Here is a 16,550-nt window from a genome sequence, read left to right as displayed (position 1 = left end):
ATGCTTTTACAACTTGGATGCCTATTGCAAATGAATGAGAGGGCCCCCTATTTATACACTAACCCCCTCAAAGAATCCTCTAGAACTATTTACACTTGGCATCATCTAGAAGCACCTCTAAAACATTCTACCTTCTACACTATTTAAGTGGATGCCTACTCCATAAGATACAAGAACACTCTAGAGGAAGTCTAGATTGCTTCCAATCCCTCTAGGGCATACCACACAATCTAGATTGTTCCACAAGTTTCTAAAGAGTTCCACCAACATCTAGACCCTTCTAGATACATGGAGAACACTCTAAAACACCCCAGAAACATGTAGAATTGATTAGAAACCTTAAAAAAACATCTAGAAAACCTCTAGCCAAACAACCCATTATGTCACCCCGTGACTACTGCAACATCTAGCGGTTGTGTGCTTCTGCTCTATTTTCCATAGTTGACTACAACAAGCAAGTAAGTGAACCTCTGCTCTATTTTCCATAGTAATACAATGTTATTGACTATAACAAGTAAGTAAGTTAACCTCTGCTCTATTTTCCATAGTTGACGATAACATTAAACCCTAATTTTCCCCTTTTTTCGATGTCTTGAATTGGGACCAGAGGCAAAAATACTTGTTTATTGAAGAGAATGAAATGCAATTCGATCAGAGGCAAAAATACTAGTTCATCCATGGAAATTGCAGCTACAAACTTATCCAAACCTACAACATACTATTTGACCTGAGGCAAAACTACTTGTTTGAGCTCTGCAAGAGCTCGACAGAAAGAGTTTTCCAAACTTCAAGCGACACAGGAGCAAGAACGAACTAGTCCTTACCGATTCTTTCTATGGGCGTCTTTGTAAAGCTTGGGTTTTGATGCTTGTCTGAGAATGAACTAAAGCCTCTATAAAATCTCTAACTTTTGGTTCTTTTAATCCAAAGAAAATAGAGCAAAACAGAGGGAATTCATATATACATATATATTGTAATTGGATTTTGAACTTTGATTATTAGTTGAAGGGTGTATAAAGGCATCAGAGAAATTTATTTATTTTTATGCGTCACTACTAGAAATGCAAGAAGAATAATAAGAATCAGTGGTGCTTGCTGATTTTCCTGGTAGCAACATCCACTTCCAAGCTTGGGACAAAGGCTCCCTCCCCTGTGACACCAAGGAAGAGAACGAGAGGGAGAGGGTGAAGGAACAGGAGTTCAATGGTAGAAGAGGGGGGATCTGAACTCACAATACACCGCTGCGAGAGGAAGGACCCTAACTAGCCTGAAGTTGCATTAGTGGGGCTGGGAACTAGTTCAAGAACACTGAGCACCCCTCATGTGCAGGCCAGAGCAGCGGCAGTTCCTACATGTGGAGCTTGTCCTGGCTTGCCCAAGCATGGCAGCAACTACGTGTGTTGATATGTCGAGACTAGTGGAGCCCCCTCTTTTTCAAGCCCCAGGTTTCAACATGAATCTTCTCACCTGCTTCAATTACTACAATAACAAAGGAACTCTGGGAATAATCACCAAAGGCCATCTAAGGATGCACCTTTCCACATCAACCAACTCAAAAAGAATTAAACAAACAGTCTGGATCAATGTGAGGAGGGTGGTAACTGAAAAAACAGTATGACATTAACATGCTTGTTATAGGAACAGATATGTTGTCATCTATACCCTCTTTATTTGGGAAGGACTCCACAACTGTTGCTACCAAGGAAACTAATGCTACCTTTTCCACTGTCCACACCCAATCCAACTGAAAGTAACCCAAAGCAGAAAAGTAGTACAGCATCCTGTAACACAAAATAACCATATAAATGTGAGCAAATTTGTTCAAGTCAAAATACATATTGAACAATACAACTTTCTTGCATAACCTACCCCATAGAGATTAAGAAACCAGAGAGAAACATAGATATGCTTCCAATCCAACTCTTATGTTGGTTATAAGGAAGCTTTAGAGACCCAAACCTCCTCCCCATGATATCAGCAAATCCTGTAAAGCAACAACTCAATCAGACAACTTGAAGGGCCTCAAGAGACTAGAATTTGGACCAGGGCAGAGATTTTACCATCTCCTCCAGCCATCATAGCCAATGAGATCACCCCAATCGGAGATTCACGCCAGAAGATCACAGCACATAAAATCAATATCAGAACATAATATAGAGGACCTCTAAGCAATTCCCTGCAAATATTAACACACCCACACTAGATAATTTGATATGCATTGGAAGAAAAGACACAAAATTTGAAAAAAAAAATAAAAGGTAAAAAAAAAAGGAAGAAAGAAGAGATATATTTAAGGATGGTGAGATGAGAAATTACTCTGGGTTTCCCTCACGTGTTACAGACTTCACAAGACCTTCATCATTGGCTAGTGATAGGCCATAAACAACAAGCCTTACGCAATTCAGAAAAGGAACCAAAGCAGCAAAGAACCGAGCCATTATTGAAGTGCTATTCTAGCATTAAAATGATCACCTGAGTTAGTTGAGAAATCCAAAATGCTGATACCTAACAGAAAGATGACCATATTAACAAGAAGAGAAGAACTCAGAGTAATCATGAGAGGATACCTGAAAATTGGCCAGGAAAACATGTAAAGCAATCCTGACAATATATGGACCAATTTTCTGCTAAATGCCTGCTCTAAACAAGAGAAGAAATAAAGATCTGTTAAAAAAAAAAGTGAGAACCAAGGCAGATGTGTTAAACTGAGTAAAAGTATATTTCATATAATCTTGTTGTGCTAGATATTTCCATTTTCTCTTTGCATCTAAAGTATCCAAAACTCGGGATGCTTTCTTCTTTTGATAAATAACTCGGGAAGCTTTATTGATGCTACGTTATATATCATACTGAGTTTGCTGTCTAACAATGCCATGGTAACATGGTTCAACCTTAACTTAGATGAGTTGTAGATGAAACACGTACAAGTTACAATTATTAGCAGGATTACTGGTATGGGCTGTTTAAGAAAGAGCCGTATTATCCAAGGTACCAAGGTGAGGCTAGGCAACAAGGGGGGCACCTTGTCGCCAGGTCACCTAGGTGATGGAATTTTTTTTTAATTAAAGCCATGAACTGTAGGATAATTCCCTAGGTTCCATAGCAAGCAGAAACCATCTTTCACCAGTAACTGTCTATACACTTCTTAAAAAATGTACAAACTTCATTTAAAATATGGAAAACCAGCATATTCATAAAAAAATAGAAGAAAGAAAAGAAATTAGAGAAGTTGAGTCCCAATTTTGTCCTAGGAAAAGAAGAAAAGAAGGAATGAAAGAAAGAGGAAATAATCAATGTGTTGATTGGACAAAATTTTGGGTTCTTCCTTGCTTATCAGTTCAGATTCTGAGCTTTCAATGGTTCAATACAGAATATGTTGATTGAACCCTAACAAATCAGAAAATAATATTTTTAACTCACAAACTGAATAATTAAGTTTAATAATGCTTGTTTTATTTATTATAATCTCAGAAAATTAAAAATCTAAAAGTATATAGTAGCACCACCCACCATGTATAAAATACCTTGGCAATTAAGCAAGGCAACCTTCCATGAGCACCTTGTCACCTTGACAACTATGGAAAGAGCACCATGGTGCCTATATTTAAAAACGAGGGCAATGATACGAAGTTTCAATAATTATCATGGAACTAAACTTATGCGCTATGAAAATTTGGGAAAAAAAATAATTAAGCAAAGGTTCCAACATGAAACAAGTACATCAAAAACCAATTTGGGCTTATGCCAAAGAAACAAACCATGGAAGCCATCTTTCTATTAAGACTGTTGATTAAAAAAAAAAGTTAACAGAAAAGAAGTTTCAATAATTATCATGGAACTAAACTTATGCACTATGAAAATTTGGGAAAAAAATAATTAAGCAAAGGTTCCAACATGAAACAAGTACATCAAAAACCAATTTGGGCTTATGCCAAAGAGACAAACCATGGAAGCAATCTTTCTATTAAAACTGTTGATTAAAAAAAAAGTTAACAGAAAAGAAGAGAGATCTTCATATGGTTTTCATTGATTTAGAGAAGGCATATGATAGGGTCTTTAGAGAGGTAATATGGTGGATTTTGGAAAAAAAAAGTTCCAAATAGATACATGGGCAGTGAGCCTAACTAAGAATATGTACAAGGATGCAAAAATCAATGTTTGAACACCTATGGGAGAGAAATCAGATTTTACAACTACAATGGGTCTTCACCAAGGTTCAAGCAGCACTAATTCCTCATTTATTTGCACTAGTCATAAATGAATTGACAAAAGATATTAAGAAGAGGTCCCATGGTGCTTGATGTTTTCTAATGACATAGTATTAATTGATAAAACTGACAAGGGATTAAATGCAAAATTAGGTTTATGGAATATGGACAACCATATAAGAAACAAGAGGTTTTAAAATAAGTAGTACTAAACAGAATATATGCAATGTAAATACAATAACAATAGGATTGGAGACCACAGATAACCCAATATGACCTCTTCCATACTAGGGTACATGCAGGATGGGAAAAATGTAAAGGGACATCAAGAGTTCGAATAACACTCCAGCTGAAGGGGAAATTTTATGAAACAGTTGTAAGGCCAACTATGTTGTATGGAGCAAAGTGTTGGGCAGTCAAGAAACAGCATGTACAAAAAAGAAGTGTGACAGAATTACTTTATTAGAAGGATGAGTGGTAAAACTAGAAAGGGCAAGGTCAGAAATGAAGTAGTAGAAATCACTATTTGCTGATTCAGTCAAGCTTCTTGTGAGAGAAAGAGGGGGAAAGTGAAGGTTTCAGCAGTAGAGAAGGAAGGAGAAGAAGAAAAGAGTAGGAGGTCAACTAGAGTTATGAGAAAGTTAACCCTAGCCGCCAACCCCTCATTATATTTGTATTTAATTTAAAGATGAGATATTACAAGGATACCCTTAGTAGGGCGGCTACTAAAACTGAATAGTCACAACTTTAAAAAATAAAAAACTAATGGGCCGAAGGCCCAACAACTTCCTAATTAAATAAAAACAAACTAAAGACAAACCGGGCCACTCAACAAAACAAACCGGCCCACCCAATACTCCCCCTCAAGTTGGGAGTAAATGTCACACATTCCCAACTTGCGTAGATCATGCTCCAGCTTGTTCTTTGCAACACCCTTTGTGAGAACATCAACGAGTTGCAGATCAAAAGCAATGTATGGAAGACGGACTTCTCCAGAAGTTACCCTTTCTTTGATAAAATGTCTATCACAGTATAACATCATGGGTTCTTCTGCCTGTACACCAATTTCTTCTAACAGAGAACGGATCAAGAGAAGTTCTGAAACTCCATGCACCATGGCCCTATATTCGGCTTCAGCACTTGATCTTGCCACCATTGTTTGTTTCTTACTCTTCCATGAGACTAGGTTACCCCCAACTAGGGTGGACACTCCTGAAGTTGATCTCCTATCATCAAGGCATCCTGCCCAATCAGCATCTGTATAAGCCTCTAGTTTCAACTGTCCATGATCAATAAACAATATGCCTCTCCCTGGATGTCCCTTTAGATAAACAAGAATCCTGTCAACTGCCTCCCAATGCTAGACTCGTGGGGCATGCATGTATTTACTTACTACACTCACTGCATAAGAGATGTCTGGTCTTGTCATACACAAGTATAGCAGCTGACCCACAAGTCTCTGATATCTCCCAATGTCCTTTACTGGTTTACCTTCTGTTGCACTGATTTTATGGTTCTGATCAATAAGGGTGCTCATTGCCTTTGTTCCAAGCTTCCCTGTCTCTCGAAGAAGGTCCAAGACATACTTCCTTTGAGAGAGAAAAATTTCATGTTTCGATCTTGCAACTTCGATGCCTAAGAAGTATCTCAGTTCTCCAAGATCCTTAATTTCAAATTCCTTATGTAGGTTCCTCTTCAGACTATCAATCTCACTCAGATCATTCCCAGTGACAATAATATCATCCACATAAACAATTAGGACTAACACCAAAGATCCCCTGCGCTTCACAAACAAAGTGTGATCGGATTGAGTTTGAGTGTAGCCAAAATCAATCAGGGTCTTTCTGAATATGTCAAACCATGCTCTGGGAGATTGTTTCAAGCCATATAGTGACTTCTTAAGCCTGCATATCTTTCCCTTTTCAGTATCATTATAGAAACTAGCAGGAAGATCCATATACACTTCTTGCAGATCCCCATTTAGGAAAGCATTCTTTACATCCAGTTGAAACAAGGACCAAGAGTATGAGACAGCAAGGGAAAGGAGTATCCGAACGGAGGTCATCTTTGCAACTAGCGCAAAGGTCTCTAAATAATCAATGCCATAAGCCTGTGTGTATCCTTTTGCGACAAGTCTTGTCTTGTATCTCTCTATACTTCCATTTGCCTTATATTTTACTATGTAAACCCATCTGCATCCAACTGTATCCTTGCCTTCTGGTAGGTCCATAATGTCCCATGTCTGATTCTTAATCAAATCTTCCATCTCTTCCTGCATAGTTGTCTTCCACTTAGGTTTGGAGAGAGCCTCACTAACACCCTTGGGTATAGACACTGAATCAAGAGAAGAAGAAAAGCACGGTAGGATGGAGAAAGTCCACTGTAGGATAAGTACTGTGAAATACAATGAACAGTACACTTTCTCTTCCTTTTTCTAAGAGCAATAGGGAGATCAAGGTTATCGGTAACAGAGTTAGTAGGATCAATGGGAACTGAAATAGTAGTGGGATCAAGAAGAATACCTGAATCCATATCAGCCGAATCTGGAGTCTCCAAGGGATCGACAGGAAGTGGTGTGAGTTCTGCTGTAGTGGAATCAACCGCCTTGTGAAGTCTCTATCGTGAGTAATGCTGAGAAACAAAGCGCAAAGGAGGTGGCAAGGTAGGTGGCAACGGGTGGTAGTCAAGCACAAGAGGTGACACAAGGACTGGAACTGGGAGAGGGATAGACTACTGACTTACTTCCCCAAAACACTCCCCCTGAGAAGGATTCTGTGAGAAGAAGTACGTGAATTCAAAAAAGGTGACATCCATGGTAACATATCGGTTCCCAGAGACTGGATCATAGCAGCGGTACCCTTTCTGATTCTCTGCATATCCAAGGAAGACACACTTCTTTGCCTTGGGATCAAGCTTTAAGCGGTGAGAACCAAGGATGTGTGTAGAGCAGACACACCCAAACACCCTGAGAGGAACATGAAACATCTCCCCTTGAGGAAAAAGAAAGCTGAATGGAGTGCTGAATCCAAGTATACAAGAAGGCACCCTGTTAATCAGATATACTGCTGTGAGAACTGCATCACCCCAAAACCGAACCGGAACTGTAGATGTGATCATCATGCTTTTTGCGGTCTCAACAATGTGTTTGTTCTTCCTTTCTGCAACACCATTCTGTTGTGGACTGTAGGAGCAACTGCTCTGATGGACAACACCATATTCTAACAAGTACGAGGCAAGATGTCTTTCAAAATATTCCTTGGCATTGTCAGATCTGAACACATTTATTCTTGTTCCAAACTGTGTTAGTACCATCTGATAAAATTGTTGCACCAATGATGGTACTTCATCGCGGGATTTCATCAGGTAAATCCAAGAGTATCGAGAGAAATCATCCACAAATAGGAGAAAATAGCGATAGTCTCCCATAGAAGGAACATGGTAAGAACCCCACACATCCGAATGAATAACATCAAAAAAAGAACATCTTTTATTACTAGGTTTAAAAGAATGTCTACAATGCTTTCCAAGTTGACAACCTTCACACTCCAAACTTGATAGACTAACAGACTCAAAAAGTTTTGGAAACAAAGAACTCAAAGAAGGAAAAGACAAATGGCCCAAACGATTATGCCAAAGCATAATCTGACTCACAGATTCTGACTCACTGTCCCTACTAACATGATGACTCTGGTGAGGGGGAACATCCAGGAGGTAGATTCCATTCACTTCACGACCACTCCCAAACGTCCTCTTTGAATCCAGATCCTGCAAAATACAACGTCCAGGAGAAAAAATTATTGAGCAATTCAAATTCTTAGTCAAACTACTAACAGATGACAAATTTGTGCTCAATCTGGGAACATGAAGGACAGAGGGTAAACAAATAGAATCATTAATCTTGACAGATCCCTTTCCAATAATAGGAACATGGGATCCATCAGCAATGGAGATTCTATCTCTGCAAGAACAAAGCTGGTAAGAGGAAAAAATAGTGGAGCTATGGGTCATGTGCTCTGAGGCTCCAGAATCTATAATCCAAGGAGGTCCCTCCTTACCTGAAGTGGGAACATAATTTGTAGTGATGAGTGAACTACCTGTGTGAGCAAAGGAGGTAGATTGAACTGCACCAGTGCCACCTGTACCTTGTTGTCCGCTTGTGGCTGAACTTGAACTAGTTGTATCCCGCTGGTTCAGAAGTAGCCCATACCTCTCAAGTTCGGCCCTTACTACAACGGCTGCAACAGACTCCAAAGCAGCTGTAGTAGGAGGGGCCGGAGTGTCACAGGTAACTGCCATGTGCGCATTTCCCTTCTTATTTCTCAATCTAGTCGGCACAAGATGTGGGTGAAGCTTCCAGCAAGTATATCTTGTATGCTTAGGCTTCTTACAATAGTCACAAACCAAGTCTCTTTTGTCTTCCTTCTTGATTTCACCGCCACTTTGTTTAAGTTTCACAGCACTTACCATAGCAGACTTATCAGAAATTTGGGTTTTCATCATCACATTGTTAGACAGTTTTGTATGCCCTTAGCTTCAATCAAAATGATGTACTTTATGAATTTATTGTAAATGAATAAAAGTGCATATTTGATTCATGTTCCCTTGGTATGTTTCTGTGTAATACCCTTAAACTGGACACTTAATGAAATTCGTGTTAGTTTAGAATGTTCACAGCCAGTGAGTCGGTCTGGGGAGACCTATCCTGACAAGGCTGACACTGTGGTGCCACCAAGTCGATTGGGGTGGCTTGTCTCAGCTACCGGGGTGAGATCCTAGGCACATACAGTGTAGGATTAATTGAATCTTTGAACTGGACCAGATTTCCAATATTGCCCTGGACCTTGGAGATTGATGGGCAAAACTGGAAAGTTACACCGACCCCTAGACTCGATTATGATACTGCACTAGGTGTCAGATTGGGCTGTCTTTGATGTACCAATCAGTGAGATCCTTAGCGGGGGTCAAAACCTACGTATGTTGGGACAGTTTGAGAATTCATCTGAGTGGGTGATCATAATGACAGGATCAGCCCCTTTGTCGAACAAAGATAATGATCGGGGATGCACTCTCACTGATGGAAACCAAGACTGCCGACAGCCGATTTCAATCATTGAAATTTGTTTTGCAAAATATATTTTATATGAGATATAAAAGTATATATATTATGGTTTTGAAATGATTTGCAAAATGTTTTAATTCCCGGGATCCATATATGAGAGAGTGCAACACTGTTCCTTGCAGCCGAGGGAGAGGTCATCTCTTGTCGGGTAGTGTATGATCATTATGGGCTGAGAGGTTAAGTGTAAGACCATTGAGGATAATACCTGATAGGCTAATCTTGCATCTGCCCACAGTCCCTGGGTGTTACAAGGTGGCTTAGCCCAGGGACCACTTAGGGTAAGTGTTGGGCCCATAGAGCCCATCTGATGGGTTTTCAGGGGGTGCATTGTCCATAACAGTGTATTCGGCCAGGCCTTGTAACAAAGGTTGGGCTGAACCCATGTGGCTGATGTGTAGATCAATGTTTGGGTCCCACGCCATACAAGGAAGCCCAACTGGGCAGCAGTTTGGAAGGCTTAATGAATACATAACCCTAAATGGGCCTTAAGCCCATTTCGAACTGGGCTAATTTGATTAGTCTTTAAGGGGCGAATTCTGAGATAAGATCAGCTGATAGGATTGGGCTCACACCCTATCCACTCAGAGAGTCCAAGATCTAAATGAGATTTAGATTTGAAAACTTCCTAATTAGATTAGGAGCTGGTTGATCTAATCCACAGATAAGATAAGGATTATCCCTTATCTTAAAGGGACTTCTAATTCAGATATGATTTGGGTTAGCAACTCCTAATGGGATTAGGAGTTGATCCCTTTAAGTCTATAAAAGGAAGAGGGGGCGGCAGCCTTTATACAACACAACAGACAACCAGCAGTCTTGTCTTTTAGAGCTGAGATCACAGAAGAGAGAATTCTGCACCCTGCAAATTCTCTTTAGCCGCCTCCTTCCTGCAGTCGCCGCCTATAGCAATTCGATCTCCATTCCTTGGGAGAAATCAAGATTGGATCTTGATTCCAATCTTTTGGAGAAAAGATTGGTAAGAGTTGCATTCACAAGCCGTCCAGGTGATTCTTGGGAAGAATCAGGTTCTTAGGAAGGACACTACTAATTCTGCTCCACCTTGCACTGCGCCATCTTCAGTGGGAGCAGATTTTGGTTTCTACCTTGGGCGTGAACACCTCCATTGAGAGATATTATTTCTCTGTATCAGGTATTATCTCTCTCTCCTCCTTTTGGTTCAGATCTGGTTCAGGTTATGGTTCAAGAATGATCCTTGAAAATATGATTTTCTAAATAGGGAATTCGATTCCCAGTTGAAGGGAAAGAAAAGTTTTTGAAATTCACCCCCTTTATTCCGCAATCTTGGGCGTATCCCTTCACACATCCCTCATGCATTCCTCCCCTGACACAAAAGCATATGCTTGGGAGAGAGTGACACTATCTCTGGAAAGAAGATGTTGTCGTGCAATATCATACTCAGGGTTAAGGCCAGCAAGGAATTCAAACACCCTATACTTCTCTAAATGTCTCTGATAGGTAGTTGCATCCTTGGTGGTTTCCCAAGCAAAGGTCTCCAAATGGTCAATCTCCTGCCACAGGGTCTTAAGGGCTGAAAAATAGGCTGCAACAGATCTATCTCCCTGCCTTGTAGCAATAATCCGGTTTCTCAGTTAATAAGCCCTAGCAACATTCTCCCTTTGTGAATAAGTTTCTGCAACTCCATCCCATATTTCCTTAGCAATGTTTGCCCATAAGAAATTTTTACTTATATGTGGCAACATGGAATTACACAACCAATTCATCACCATATAATTTTCCTACACCCATCGGGAGTTGCTAGTTTCGGGTTTCACCTTTTCACCAGTGATATACCCTAATTTCCCACGAGCCCCAATGGCCATCTTTGCAGATTGTGACCATTCCAAGTAATTTGCACCATCCAACCTATCTGTAATAATGGTTCCAGCCCCGAAGGGGTCACCCCCTCTCACTGGTCTCATTTCACTCCCGGGCTTATTTTCAACTCTATGGCCCTCCATGCTTCTCAAAAAAGGTAAAGAAAATAACTAAAAATTGCAGCAAGATCAAACAAGACACCTTTTGGAACCAACAAAACTTTCTTGGTGTCTTGGGCTTTCTTCCAACAAAAGATTCCTTTTCTATGGGATGGGAGAAGAGAGAGAAAAGACAACCGCCCTCTCTAGAAGCCTCCAAACCACGTGGGACTTGAATCGTCCCTTACAAAAAACTCCAAGGAACCCTAAAAAACTAGGGCGCCACTTCCTAGGTCAAAATTGAAGAGTCTAGCAAAAACAGGACTCTTCCCCTTTCTCCAGTTTTTCCTGATTCTGATGAAAACCCCTAGACCAGCTACAGGGCACACAGATCCATCAAGAAAATCAAAAAACTGGGCTTACCTGAGAGCTTCGATCAGCTCTTAAATCACCATGCAGTCGGCCAATCTAGGGCTGCATGAGAGAACAACTTCAAGAACCTTCAACCTGCTCTAATACCAAGTAGAAATCACTATTTGCTTATTCAATCAAGCTTCTTGTGAGAGAAAGGGGGAAGGTGAAGATTTCAGCAGTAGAGAAGGAAGGAGAAGAAGAAAAGAATAGGAGGTCAACTAGAGTTATGAGAAAGTTAACCCTAGCCGTCAGCCCCTCATTATATTTATATTTAACTTAAATATGAGATATTACAAGGATGCCCTTAGTAGGGCGGCTACTAAAACCGAATAGTCACAACTTTAAAAAATAAAAAACTAATGGGTCGAAGGCCCAACAACTTCCTAATTAAATAAAAACAAACTAAAGACAAACCGGCCCACTCAACAAAAGTCATATAAAAGGAACCTAGGAGTAGCTCCAATAGGCGATAAAATGAGAGAAAGTAGATTGAGGTGCTTTAAAGACCATCTACAACACCCATTAGAAGAAGTGATCTGTTACAGTTCAAAGTATAGATAGACCCCAAAAGACGGAAGGGGTGTATCAACACTTTGAACCATACACAAGTTTTTTTTTTGTTTTTTTCCAAGAATAGGTCAGGGGGTCGGTCTTAGGTCTACCTACTCCCCGAAATAACCAAATTTCAAATAGACTTTTTAGAGTATTGACACCCTGCCGATATGCACAATTGTGAAGTGGGCCACGCCAGCACGGCCTAGCATGAATTTTCGTTCCAAGCTGGGGATTTTTAGGCCCATGGGCCGGCACGTGTATATAAATTTTTTTGAGGCCCACGACTTGTTCCAGACACACACATGTATATAAATTTTTATTATAATATATTAATAAATTAGCAAAACAGCAGGGGTTTAAGAATTTGGAGATAAAAGGTGACTCCAAATTAGTAATTCCTTGGATAGTTGACAGTTGCCCAGGTGTGTGGAAGTTCAGACATCTAATCAGAGAAATCAAGCGCTTAGCAAAGGATTTTGAGGCAAGTTTCAAGTGGGTTAAGAGATAAGAAAATGGATATGCAAATACTTTGGCAAAACAAGGGGTGTATAGAGATCAATTTTTTTGGGCAGATTTGGGTTAAATTGTAACTATGGATAAGTTGTGTTTTCTTGTTTCTAAATTTTTACTTAAATCTGTGCTGTAATTTCTTCTTCATATCTAATGAAGTATATTCTGTTTACTGATAAAAAAAATAATATATTAACAAATATACATATATGTATATAAGTTTTTATTTATTACTATTTTATTCTAATTTTCTTGTAATTTTTACTTTCACTTTATTATTTCATATATAAACAATTGTATACATCAAAATTCATATGGAATAAAATTTAAAGACTTTTTTTTTCAATTTATTGTCTATCTCATTAATTTAATTTAACTTTTTCATTAAATTTTTCAATTTTTCTAAAAATATCATGCAGCCCATGGCCTGGCATGTCCTACTACAGTGCAGGCAGCCTACAAAAGTGGGCCCACATTACACCTCTACGGCTCTACCGATACAATACAATATGCCCAATACAGCACATATCATATTGAAATTTTGGAATTGCCAAGACTTCTTGCTCTGACCAGTGTATTTTTGGAATTGGACTCTCTGCAAGTCAATTCCAATTATAATCTTGTGAGGTTGGAGTTTGTTAGAGAAGATTCCAGAATCTCTCCTCCCAAGTCCCAAATGCTCCATAATCCCTGGAAAGTTCAATTTCTAGTTCAACTACTGATAGCTTAGCAAGAATTTAGGTATGGTCTTTTGTTTTTTATAATGAAAACTCTTTACCTTTTTTTTTCATAAAGGGATGGGAATGTGAACTCTTACCTTGTAAATCCTGTCATGTTTATGTAAACACAATACCGTTTGGTTAAATATCTAGGAGATGTAAACAGCCAATAGGCCCAGAAAATGCCATATAAATATTATCCAATGTTTCCAATTGCATGAAACTTCACCATTTTTCAAACCAAATGCAATGAAAGTTTACGAAATTTTGAAAGTTTCACCAAAATTTATCATGATATCTGTTTAATAGATGCTAACATATAAGACCTTCACTCTATTTCTTCTATAGTTACACCATTTTAAATCAAATTCTACTATTGTGGCCACGACACTTCCCTCCCCCCCCCCCACCCACCTACATCTTCCATTCAATCCCTAATGCCCTGCAACCTGCCCTGGTAATGGGTCAAGCATTCAATTGTGACCCAAACCTTAGTCTTAAACTATTCTAACAATGTTTAAAACTAACCTGAAATGCCTAAGCAAAAATCTTGGCAGAAAAAATCCATATTGATGACATAAAACAATTGCTAGAAACAAAAGACATCATTTTTTATCAGCAACAGAAACTTTATTAATTAAGTGAAGACTGAAGAGTTACAGCTTTTAGGTAGCCTCAGCTACCCCCTTACATAATACAGAAACATTCAACAACAGAAAACTTTAGGTTATTTTACGATTCAGCCCAGAAACAATGCTCTCTGTAAACCCCTTGACAAGCTCCTAAAGTTTTTAAATTCATTCCTGAAGCACCAAGGAATCTTCTCATTTCATAAATTTATCTGAGCAGAAGCTTTGTCAGGTGAATAATTTGATGCCAATAGCATAATTCTCAAAATCTTACAATTTACGATATGATTCTGAATCTAACGTTTGGATCCTTGTCTACAAAAATCTTACAATTTGTATAATTCATGCAATTTGAATCAATTCAATTAAGAATTAGTTATCTACTTTTGGCATTTCTTTTTTTTTTTTTCTTTCAATTTTGTCAGGGGAGACTTGTCCTAAAGCCCATACTAGAAAATTATTTATTTGGGTTATTTAAGACCTTATAGAAACCATATTGAGTTTATTGCCCATCACATGTAGGTGAAATAGCCATTATGTGGATTATTTGACTTATCATCTTAGGCTTCTAGTTACCAGGTCAGAGGTTACTCCAAAACCAGAGTCTGAAACTACCTGGAACCATCTGTTTGATGAGAGGTTCATCATAATGTCTATGAAGTAATTAAAATATTAAAGGAGAAAACAGTTAAAATACAAAGAAGAGACTTGCTAAGCCTAGACTCGACACCTATAAACAATTGCCCAGTTCCCTACCAATCCCTTAAAAAAAATAAACAAAATAAAAAATAATCAGTTCCCTTCCATTATATTAACCTGCTCGGCTGCTCTCCTGGTCCGGACCCGTGCTAGTAAATCCCCACAAAAATGGTTCTGACTTCAGAGTTCAGAATACTCAATCTGATGCAAAAATTCTGCAGACTACAGCATCAGATATTAATGAACTCAGAGAGGCCCGAAAATATGAATGTTATATATTAAATGCCCCTCCACAATTATATAGATTGAAATTGATTCAGCAGGAATAAACATAATGTCAGAAACCTCCAATTCTTTTGTAAAGCTCAGTTTCAGCCCCCGCGCTTTTCAAGATAGGATGTTGTTTCTAGGCCACTCCCTCGAGTTATGGGAAATTGAAATTGCTCAAAAAAAAAATATCGGAAATTGAGATATCAGAGAAGTGCAACCTATGAAGATAAACTGAAATGCAATCAGTGCATGTCGTCCCATCAAGATTTGAAATCATGTAACTTCACGAAATATGTAGCCTAAGAAACCATGCCTACAGTAAATGAACAAAGTGGTGGAATTGGGGAATAAAATTCGAACTCAGACCTGTTCGACTACATTAAGCATGGTAAGCTTATCGAAAGCGAGAACGAGAGCATAAGCGCCGGCAGTAACGAGCATGGTGGCACCGGCGTCCTGCAAAAGTGCGCCATGGTCGACATGGAAATGGAACAGCGCGCGCGGGGCCCTGAAAAACGAGGATGAGGAGGCGGTGAGGTCTGTAGCCCAACAACCACCTCGCTTCACACGAAGAAAAGCAGGCTCAAGTACTGGAATCCCGGCGCGCCGCCGAAGGGCAACGGCGGAGAGCCTAGACCGGTGGTGGTGGTGATGAAATGAAGCCCTCAAGTGAAAACATGCAGACGATCCAACTCCAAGTCCGATGCTCATGATTTTCTCGGCCCTTTCTTTCTTCTCGTTGCTTCCTTGTGTACCGTATTCCTTCTCTTCTGCGTCTGTGACTACTGACTGACTCATAGAGATAGACGAGAAGAGATCGGCTTCAGTGAGTGTAAAAGCCGTTCGAACAGAATTTACAGCCTTACATTGGGAATATCTCTCTACTTTTATGCTTTATTTCATAGGAGATATTCTATTCGAACGGACCTTGCAGCGCTGTACTATTTTACAGCTCTAATAATAAGTCATGGTGTCACGGGGATAAACGTTGGGGCATCGTGCGGCATTCGGAACGGGCGAGTAAGCCCACGCAACAAAGCAAACACACACAAAAAGGCAATAAGATGGAACGTGAATTAGCAAAAGGCTATTTATATTGCAATAATCAGTGGCAAGCACAAGCATACAGTACAGTATCGAGGGGATCTCGTGCTTAATCTTTACACGCTTATGAACTCACTCGACTACCTACCTCCCCTCAAAGAGTACGTTAAGCTTAGGGGGAGTGACAATAAGAGACATCAAAAAGGTGAAAAAGAATACTACAGTATTACAATAGTGCCATTGGCAATCCCACATACAAAAGTACATGTATAGACCACCCATGGCACACACTTGGACGTTGGAGTGGCGGCTGTAGGCATGGTGATTGGCACTTGAAGGCGCGGCGAAGAGGACACTTGTTACAGTCTCCCCCACTCAATTCAGTCTTCGTCCTCGAAGACTATCTTCTGTTTGAGGCTTGAACTTGTTGTTGGTGAAAGAAGGTTCTT

The 16,550-nt window shown here is 39.5% G+C and overlaps 1 protein-coding gene across 2 annotated transcripts; it reads right to left on the bottom strand.

The window, feature by feature from the left end:
• Positions 1–1,446: 1,446 nt before the first annotated feature.
• On the bottom strand, positions 1,447–15,925 carry VTE5 (phytol kinase 1 VTE5). Of its 2 annotated transcripts, XM_088972854.1 has the most exons (6): positions 15,424–15,925; positions 2,568–2,635; positions 2,317–2,448; positions 2,061–2,176; positions 1,870–1,984; positions 1,447–1,781 (listed from the first exon to the last, which is right to left on the bottom strand). In XM_088972854.1, exons 1-6 carry the CDS (start codon positions 15,853–15,855, stop codon positions 1,553–1,555), a joined length of 1,092 nt encoding a protein of 363 aa, XP_088828980.1. In that variant the 5' UTR covers positions 15,856–15,925; the 3' UTR covers positions 1,447–1,552. The 2 variants fall into 2 exon arrangements, with proteins under 2 accessions (XP_088828980.1, XP_088828979.1); XM_088972853.1 differs by lacking the exons at positions 1,447–1,781; positions 1,870–1,984; positions 2,061–2,176; positions 2,317–2,448; positions 2,568–2,635 and adding an exon at positions 6,815–7,973 and having other exon boundaries at positions 15,424–15,918.
• Between the last annotated feature and the right edge of the window lie 625 nt (positions 15,926–16,550).

The sequence above is a fragment of the Nelumbo lutea genome, chromosome 2, assembly GCF_056320005.1.
Source record: "Nelumbo lutea isolate HS-2025 chromosome 2, American lotus-T2T, whole genome shotgun sequence".
Classification (NCBI taxonomy): domain Eukaryota; kingdom Viridiplantae; phylum Streptophyta; class Magnoliopsida; order Proteales; family Nelumbonaceae; genus Nelumbo; species Nelumbo lutea.
Note: the sequence above shows the minus strand (reverse complement) of the source record. Positions and strands in the feature narration are given on the sequence as shown.

Coding starts and splice junctions, on each gene's coding strand:
- VTE5 (XM_088972853.1), bottom strand. CDS start 15,855: ATGAGTCAGTCAGTAGTCACAGACGCAGAAGAGAAGGAATACGGTACA. Junction 7,974..15,423: donor TGCTTAATGTAGTCGAACAG/GTCTGAGTTCGA, acceptor TGTATTTTGCAG/GATCTGGATTCAAAGAGGAC.